The 9,295-nt window shown below is 50.6% G+C and overlaps 1 protein-coding gene across 1 annotated transcript; it reads left to right on the top strand.

The window, feature by feature from the left end:
• Positions 1 to 8,339: 8,339 nt before the first annotated feature.
• Positions 8,340 to 8,851, top strand: LOC117044799 (40S ribosomal protein S13-like). Its single transcript, XM_033145603.1, has one exon. It carries the CDS (start codon positions 8,371 to 8,373, stop codon positions 8,824 to 8,826), a length of 456 nt encoding a protein of 151 aa, XP_033001494.1. The 5' UTR covers positions 8,340 to 8,370; the 3' UTR covers positions 8,827 to 8,851.
• Positions 8,852 to 9,295: the final 444 nt, after the last annotated feature.

Below are 9,295 nucleotides of genomic sequence, written 5' to 3'. Positions count from 1 at the left end.
AATCTTTATTACGGTCATAGACCAGCATCAAAAATCTAAAAAGCGCTTTAGAAAGCTAAAAGGTATTAAGACACAAGGAATTCCACCAGTGGGCCGAGCTGTAGCCTCCCTCTGATTGGCTGCCAGTGCAGCTCGCCAGAGGGGGGCGGAGTCAGCGCTTTGGAAGGGACAAGGAAAAGCAGGAGAGAGAGTTGGGCTGGATCTACATTGATCTTTTAAAAGTTCTTAGATGTAATGTTCAGTAAGGTTTAATGGCAGTTTCCCTTTGCCGGCGGCTCACTGCTCTGCAGCGCCATCTGGTGTCACATTTTAATAAGACATTTCTAACATTCGAAGCCACGAGTGCAGATCCGCCTTTAGAGAGAGGAGAGTTGAGAGTTGGCTTTCTTGGTATTCAGTTGGATAGAAGTATAGCTTCTGAGTGTTAAAACACAGCCCTGTGCCTGGAAAGCGCAGTGTGGATGACACCCCTCTTCAGAGGAGCTGTCAAAATGTGTGACATGCATGATCCAAAATTCTAGCCTGGTGATGTTAACGTGGTGCCCATTCCCCAAAAGACAAGTTCATGAACACAATGGATCTTCTGCCTGATATTTAGTGCCATTACTTTTCAAAATGAGCTGGAATTAGAAGCCCCCTTGGACAGACTGCTGATGTGACTGCTTATGTTTTGAGCGACCTTATGAGCTCTTGCATTCCCTCATTGAGGGATGTAAACCCATTTTTCTACCAAGCCATTCACAGGTTATTTGTTAGCGAGGTAACAGATCTGTTATTTAGCCAAACACCCACCTGGCTACTCGGAAACAGGGGCGTTCTTAGCCCCTTGGCTGCCGGGGCACTAAGTCCTTGTGAATTCCATGGGGCTTACTCCCAAGTTAACGGACGGAGAAGTAATTATGCCAGGTAAAACGAAGAGAATAATCTCAGAATAGCAGTATTAGCGGTAGCATCCAGCCCAATCCTCTATACACTAGTACCTCTAGTTGCACACATGCACAAAGTGCGATTCAGCGCTTCTACGCATGCGTGCGCCGAAACGTTGCGGTATTTCCGTGTTTGTCCCCCCTGCCGAATGCAACCCCAGGTATGACTGTACTCAGAGGTAAGCCCTGCTGAATGCAGTGGCTCTTAATCCCAGGTAAGTGTAGTTAGGATTTCCCCCTTGGGAGATCAGTTTTCAGCCAGGGGCCATTCATTCCATCCCAGCCCCTTTTTGGGGTCCCCCCTTCTATTTTAGCCTTATGGTTATAAACTGGCCATCATCGATATGGATTGTCCGACTCTACAGAAATGCAGGAATATGCAATAGTAACTCAGCTTAGAAGGCGCAGGAAACCAGTAAGAAACCAGCAGAAGCCTGGGCGCCCCTCAATCAAGTGAGAATGGACGAATGGTGCGGCCACATCAATCCGGAGCTGCCCCCCACCCACCAAGCAGCAGCAGCGAGGGCCCCCCAGGGATGGAGACGGGAGCTTGGCCCCCCCTCAGGCACTGTGCCTCTCTCCCCCCCCCCCCCACGCAGCGCAGGAGGAGGGAAGGAGGGAGGGAGGGCGGAGAGGCAAAGGGAAGGAGGCAGCCGTGGGGGGGGGGGCGTCAGCGGCAGAACAGACCCCTCCCCCCTGGCCGCCCCCACCACGCATGCGCGCTGCTGCCTCCCGAGCGAGCGCCTCTCCGAAGCCCACCGGGAGTCCCTTGCTGCTGCTGCTAGTGCTGCTGGGAATGGTAGTTCTGCGAGGGGAAAACTACAATGCCCAGAATTCTTTGAGGCAAAGAAGGCGCTCCCAGTGTGCTTTAAAAACACGGTGCGGTGTTAATCAGGCAGCCTATTCACACGGTTCCCTGTCCACACACCTCCCTTACTGGTCAAATATATTAAAATTATCCCTCCCTAGACTGTCTCTTTTCTCCTTCTGTCCTGGAAAACCGCATTAAAACCCTTCGGCGGCAGGGAGGGAAACGTATAAAATAATTTTTAAAAGGAAAAAGGAAAGTCGCCCCGTTTCTACTCCAGCAACCGGAGCGGAAGCAGATTCTTGCACGGAACGTCCCTCAGTGCAATGCAGAGCAGGGCAGAAAGCGCCGGTCAAGCTGCGCTGCTTGATGGACATTCCCCCCCCCCCTTGCACCTTTCCCCCCACTTCTGAACCTGCATGTGGAAGTTTCTGGCCAGAATTGGGCAGCTGCCTAGATAGATAGATAGATAGATAGATAGATAGATAGATAGATAGATCTCTGTCCTTCCCTCCCTCTCTCTCCCTCTCTCCCCCTCCCTCTCCCTCTCTTTCTCCCCCCTCTCTTTCTCTCTCTCTCTCTCTCTCTCTCTCTGTCTCTCTTTCTCTCTCTCTCTCTCCCTCCCTCCCTCCCTCTCGCCCCCTCTCTCTCCCTCTCTCCCCCCTCTCTCTCCCTCTCTCTCTCCCTCTCCCTCCCTCCCTCTCTCTCTCCCTCCCCCTCTCTCTCTCCCTCCCTCTCTCTCTCTCTCTCTCCCTCCCTCTCCCTCTCTCTCTCTCTCTCTCCCTCCCTCTCTCTCTCTCTCTTTCTCTCCCTCCCTCCCTCTCCCTCCCTCTCTCTCTCTCTTCTGTACAGTATCCCTGTGGTGGAAGGAGGAGACCTGTCCTTCCCTGTTGGTTCTCCCAAGCACTGCTGAATGTGTGGTGCCCGAGAGACACGATTCATTTTCAGGACTCCAATAATAAGATGCAGAATCGGACTGGGAGGGAGCCTCTGGCACTTTGGACCCACCAAACTTCTGCTGTTGAAAAAGCATGTCAGCTTCTGGGGTTAGGAAAGGCTATTGAGAGTGGAGCTCTTAGACTTAACACACCTGCTTAAGTTTGTGAAAATCAAAGGTGTCTAAAGGGTGGAAACTTAGCTCGCGTCTATATCGTCAGAAGTTGGTTGAAAGGACATCCTGTTAAGGATGGATACGAAATCCTGTTGTGTTGTTTATTAAGAGATGGATACGAAATACTAATACCAGTTATCTATGACACAATTGGTCAGTTAGTTACGTATTTTTATTGATTTAGAGGGGGCAGCTGCCCCCCCCGCCTCCCTGGCTACGCCCATGCCAGGAGCCTGGCACATCGTCTTTGGTGTGGTGATGCTTTCAAGAAAGCAATCCCCAATATTCATTTTCTTATGTTTATGAACTTTTATGGACTTACAATCTGCATAATGTGTTAAATAAAGGAATAATATTTTGCTACCATCATAATAGCTTCTACGGATAATTTTGATTCATACCTACCTGTTCTGGCTTGCCTAAGGAGAAAATTTGAAGGTCTATCAGCTTTGAAGACAGGAGCCCAGGATTGTTTTAGGCAACACCATAGCAGTGGTTCACATATTTGCAGCCCTCATTGTCAAACACAGGGAATAATATTCACAAGTTCGATTCCCTACTGGCTGGGCTCTTGCACCTATGCAGATCCATTGGCTCTCGCCGGTCTGGAAAGCTCTACCTTAGAGCATTGGGAATATTGAAGTGTTGTGTTTAGTGTTTATTATGTTTTTGTATATGTGGGAAACTGCCCAAAGTGGCTGGGACAACCCAGTCAGAATCATCACCATCACCATCACCATCATCCTGGAATAAGACATTCCTATTTGCAAGGGAGAAATGTTGGCTAGTTGAGGAGGGACAGGTATAGGAGACAGCTATTGCTCAGTAGGGCAGGAACAACTTCAGCTGGAATCCAAAGGAATGGGCACATTTTTCATACAGTATTTATACAAAGTGGAACATGGAAGAAAACCATGTGAGAAAACTTAGCCGCGTCACTCAAGAGGAGCAGGGCTTGTGGCTGCTGGTTTTCTCAGGGCCCAAGTTGCCGCATCACGAGGTTCATTGTGACACCTCCCTCTGCTGGCTCTAGAAGACCTGGGGATCTCCTATGCCTGGATCATTCTGTGACTCTTAAGGAGCAAGGATGTAAGTAGGATTTCTTTCAGCATATCGGATCCTCTTAATTGAGGGTCCGCGTTGCGCACAGGCCATAGGTGCAGACCCCCTTCCTTGGGAGGGGTGGGGGAGGAGCCGAGCCCTGCTATGGCCCCACGATCACACCATGGCCTGTTGGCCAACCGGGCTGCTGGTGTGATCCAGGGGGGCCTTTAAAAGGCGGCGGTGCGTCGTTGGGGGGGGGGTTACCTGGCCTCGCGGCGCCAAACACCCGCCCTCCCTAGATTTAGGTGTGTGCTTTGGCCTTGCTCTGGACTTTGGTTGGTCGCCTGTTTTGGAACAGGGGCCGGGTGCGGTATTTTTCCTTTGGGCAAATTGGTTTTCGCCTACCTCTTAGCAATTGTCACAACCTTGTAAGGTTAGGCGGTTAGGCATTGGCATAGTGGAGTGTGGGGGAGGGGAGGTGCGGCCATCACCTGCCCCTCCAGGTACAAGGGTATTCCAGTAAAGGAATCCGCGGGTCTGGATCTTGTCCGAAGTCTGCTTGGGAGGCTAGGGCCGTGCCAGGACCCAGCGGGAACCCCTGGGTGAGCTTCAGATGGTCGCCATCGATGGAGCTCCCTCTGTTGGTGGTTTACCCTAAGCCAATACCAATGCCACGCACATTGCTGTAATCAATAAATCTATGGGGACGTAGATCAGGAGAGTGAGCCCATTTCTCACATTTTTCTCTTTCTTTTCTAGGTTTCGGAGATTAAGAAGGGCAATAACCCGTTTGGCGAGGAGGAAAAAAGTTTTTCCTTTGCCCACCGCCTCCCCCTTGCCCACCGCCTCCCCCTCCCCCACCGCCTCCCCCTCCCCCACCGCCTCCCCCTCCCCCTCGCCCCCCACCTCCCCCTCCCCCTCCCCCTTGCCCACCGCCTCCCCCTCCCCCTCAAACAGCGGCCGCATATTTATGAAGTCAACAAAGGTAAGACCCTTCAGCAGGGCTGGATTTAGACGAAGAGAGGCCCTAGGCCCTCCCCCCACCCCCACCCTCACGACTCGAAGAAAATGGAAGGCTGATTCCCCAAATGGAGAGAAGCGAAGGATGGTGATGGGCTTTTTGTTGTTGTTGTTGAGTCGTTGAGTGGTGTCCGACTCTTCGTGACCCCATGGACCAGAGCACGCCAGGCCCTCCTGTCTCCCACTGCCTCCCGCAGTTTGGTCAGACTCATGTTGGGAGCTTCGAGAACACTGTCCAACCGTCCATCGTCCCCTCCTTCTCTTCTCATGATGTGGACAAAGAAGCGCAAAACCCCGCAAACTTCCGGGTTTTTTTGTGTGTGTCCCCCCCCCAATTTGAGTTACGCACACCTGCGTTACGTAGCGCAATCCGGAACGGATCGTGTGCGTAACACGGGGTACCACTGTAGTTCTGTATTTTCAGTTTGAGCTAGCATCGTGGCTGCTTCCTCATAATCCGCTTGCTGTTCCACATCCTGCTTCACTGTTTTAATAATAATAATAATAATAATAATAATAATAATAATAATAATAATAATAATAAATTTCTTATTTATACCCCACCCATCTGGCTGGGTCTCCCCGGCCACTCTGGGTGGCCTCCAACAAATATTAAAATACAATACAAAGTCACAAATTAAAAGCTTCCCTAAACAGGGCTGCCTTCAGGTATTTTCTAAATGACAGGTAGTTGTTGATCTCTCTGCCCCCTGATGGGAGGGCGTTGCACAGGGCGGGCGCCACTACCGAGAAGGCCCTCTGCCTGCTTCCCTGTAGCTTTGCTTCTCGCAGTGAGGGAACTGCCAGAAGGCCCTCGGCGCTGGATCTCCGTGTCCGGGCTGAACGGTGGGGGTGGAGACGCTCCTTCAGGTATACTGTTTCTCTTTCAGGGAGGTTTTTGTCTGGTTGAATGCTTGTAGTTGTTTCAGAGTGAATAGCTAACTACAAGGCAGTTGGCACCTGAAGGCAGCCCTCTTTAGGGAAGTTTTGAATGTGGGATAGTTTAATGTATTGTAATATTTGTCGGAAGCCGCCCAGGGTTGCGGGGTACAAATAACTATTATTATTATAGCTTCACTGCTGAGTGGTTGATACACGAAAGCAGTGATTGGTCTTAACTTCATTATCATAGCATTTTCAAGTTTCTGTCTAGCACCACTTTCCAATCTTTTACTCATGCTGAGAGTAGAATCTAAAAAGAAGAATAAACATTAATCTTCAACTGGGTAATCTTGGGCTTCTGTCCCTCTTCAGTAGCTGCCACCACTCACTGACTTCCCCATGCCTTTCTTGAGGGGCAGTGAGACCCCTCTGGCTGACTGCTGGGGTTTGGAGATGAAAACCCCTCACTTTGGGTTTCTCCTGGAGGGTTGGCGCTTGCACATTTTGGGGCTTTCCCCCTCCCAGGACCCTTCTTAAGGCACTGGTAGTGGGCAGAATTCTGAGATGGAAAATGCCAGGGTGCGAGGATACTCGTCAGGTGGGTTTCTGCCGTTAGCAGAAGAAGGAAGTTCCAGTCAAATGCAGGAGCAAAACAGCAGTCAGTAGAGCACAATCTTTATTGCTGTGTTACAGGTCACACAGAGTAAGGACTCTGAAGACCTCCCGATCCAGAATACAGATGCAGAAGGTAAGGTCTATTTTATGGTTACCAGATTTTTTTCAATGAATCCGGGGACACTTTTTTTGGGGGGGGGGTTATGCTTTATTGTCCATAATTAAAGGAGGCACAAGAGGTTCACAATCCACATTAAGCCGAGCTATGGACAGGCCCTTAGACGTTTTGCCCTGGTGTAGTATTATATTCCATCCAGGGGCAAAAATGGACTTTATTTCACCTAGGTCAAAGACCCAGTTTGGCACACACATTTGTGTATACACACACATAGGCAGGGGGCCTGAATGGCACTGCCCCCCCCGAGGGTCATCTAGTCCAACCCCCTGCAATGCAGGAATACTAGGTGCCCCATCCAGGGAGGCTCCCCTTGGCTGGCAGAAGAGGAGGAGGCCAAAAAAGAGAGAGGGCGCCTTCTGATAGTGAAGAGAGAACTCCCAGGCTCCGCCTGGCTCAGATCGAGCTTGGTGGTATCATCTGTTGGGAGCGCTGGCACCAAGCGTACCCAGAGCCTGGGGGAAGGGGCATGTCAAGCCCCACGCAGCTCCTCCTCTGCCCTGCCTGCCTCCCTCCTCCAGCTGGGAATGGCCTCCCTCCTCCAGCTGGGTCAGGATGGCACCCGGAGTGTGCTGCACCCGCCTTGCTCAGCCTCTGCCACATTTCCCGGGGACATTTAATGAAATCCGGGGACGGAATTTGTCTGGGGACTGTCCCCGGGAAACCCTAGTCTATTTCCAAGGACATGTTCAGGGTATACAAGAAAGTCCCCCAAACAGATCTAATTGCTAGCCTTCTCTTCTTTTCCATTTAGAAGACCTCCAGATAGAAGACCTGGAATAAAAGTGACCATCGACACCTGAGGTGAGTTGCAAACGGATGCAGGTAGTGGATATGTTGCATAGCTTGAAGAGGTTTTATTTCGGAAAGCTCTCCCTAATGTGCGACCCAGGGGTGCGTCACAATGTCTTATTTTCAGGGTCTGGCTTATATTGCACAAATGCATAGAAATCCTGCTATGGCTTATTTGATGGGTATGTCTTCTTTGGGGGGGGGGAAACACGGCAACAGCCTTCAGCAGTGCACGCTGGTGCCTAGTCTTTGCTGTTGCTCTCCTCTACGAAAAAAGAAGCGTGGGTCTGCATGCAGTGTTAACTTGCATACATTCTCGTTTCCCATATTGTTTGACACTTTCTCTTCCTGGACCCCCCGTGAAGTGGCCCAGCAGGCGCTAGATGCGGATGTGCGTTGCGGGGGTGTGAGCACGTTGGCTGCCGGCCACAAAACGCTTGTTCCTGAACTCTTCAGAGAGCTGCATGCCCTTTACCGCCCCGACTTGCGCTCTGCAAAGGGAGCCCGGGCACGCAGCCCGCAGACTCCCGAATTCACCGCCCGGCCCCCCAGTGTGGTGTAGTGGTTAAGAGTGGTAGACACGTAATCTGGGGAACCGGGTTCGCGTCTCTGCTCCTCCACATGCAGCTGCTGGGTGACCTTGGGCTAGTCACACTTCTCTGAAGTCTCTCAGCCCCACTCACCTCACAGAGTGTTTGTTCTGGGGGAGGAAGGGAAAGGAGACTGTTAGCCGCTTTGAGGCTCCTTCGGGTAGTGAAAAGCGGGATATCAAATCCAAACTCTTCTTCTTCTTCTTTTCAGACTCGCTCAGGCCTTCTGCAGGCCAAACTAAAGAAGAAGAAGACTATCAAGGCTAAACTGAAGAAGGCTCTCAAGGAACATGCTAGGTTTCAAGGCAGAAACAGGGGCTAAGAACGCCCCTGGTTCCGAGTAGCCAGATGGGTGTTTGGCTAAATAACAGATCCGTTGCCTTTTCGCTGTCGCCGCCGCCGCCATCATGGGTCGCATGCACGCTCCTGGGAAGGGCCTCTCCCAGTCTGCCTTGCCCTATAGGCGAAGTGTGCCCACATGGCTCAAACTTACTTCTGATGATGTCAAAGAGCAGATCTACAAGCTGGCGAAGAAGGGCCTAACTCCCTCACAAATTGGTGTGATCCTCAGGGACTCCCATGGTGTTGCCCAAGTTCGTTTTGTGACAGGCTACAAAATTCTAAGGATTCTTAAATCCAAAGGACTTGCCCCTGATCTTCCAGAAGACCTTTACCACTTGATCAAGAAGGCTGTGGCTGTCCGTAAGCATCTTGAGAGGAACCGGAAGGATAAAGAGGCCAAATTCCGTCTCATTTTGATTGAGAGCAGAATTCATAGGCTTGCTTGTTATTACAAGACCAAGAGAGTACTCCCACCTAATTGGAAGTATGAATCATCCACAGCTTCTGCTCTGGTTGCGTAAGACCAGTTCTATTCACCAAGGGTCATTTTTTGTGTCCCGTGCAATGCCTCTTCAGAGAAGGATGCCGTAGAGCTGTCTTATTTAAAATCTGTGGAATAAGATGTTATCTTGACCATGCCAATAAAAAATCTGGTTTTTCCCCTAAAATAAATAACAGATCTGTTACCTCGCTAACAAATAACCTGTGAATGGCTTGGTAGAAAAATGGGTTTACATCCCTCAATGAGGGAATGCAAGAGCTCATAAGGTCGCTCAAAACATAAGCAGTCACATCAGCAGTCTGTCCAAGGGGGCTTCTAATTCCAGCTCATTTTGAAAAGTAATGGCACTAAATATCAGGCAGAAGATCCATTGTGTTCATGAACTTGTCTTTTGCGGAATGGGCACCACGTTAACATCACCAGGCTAGAATTTTGGATCATGCATGTCACACATTTTGACAGCTCCTCTGAAGAGGGGTGTCATCCAC

The sequence above is a fragment of the Lacerta agilis genome, chromosome 3 (assembly GCF_009819535.1).
Source record: "Lacerta agilis isolate rLacAgi1 chromosome 3, rLacAgi1.pri, whole genome shotgun sequence".
Lineage (NCBI taxonomy): Eukaryota > Metazoa > Chordata > Lepidosauria > Squamata > Lacertidae > Lacerta > Lacerta agilis.
This window is presented reverse-complemented; position numbering and strand designations above follow the sequence as displayed.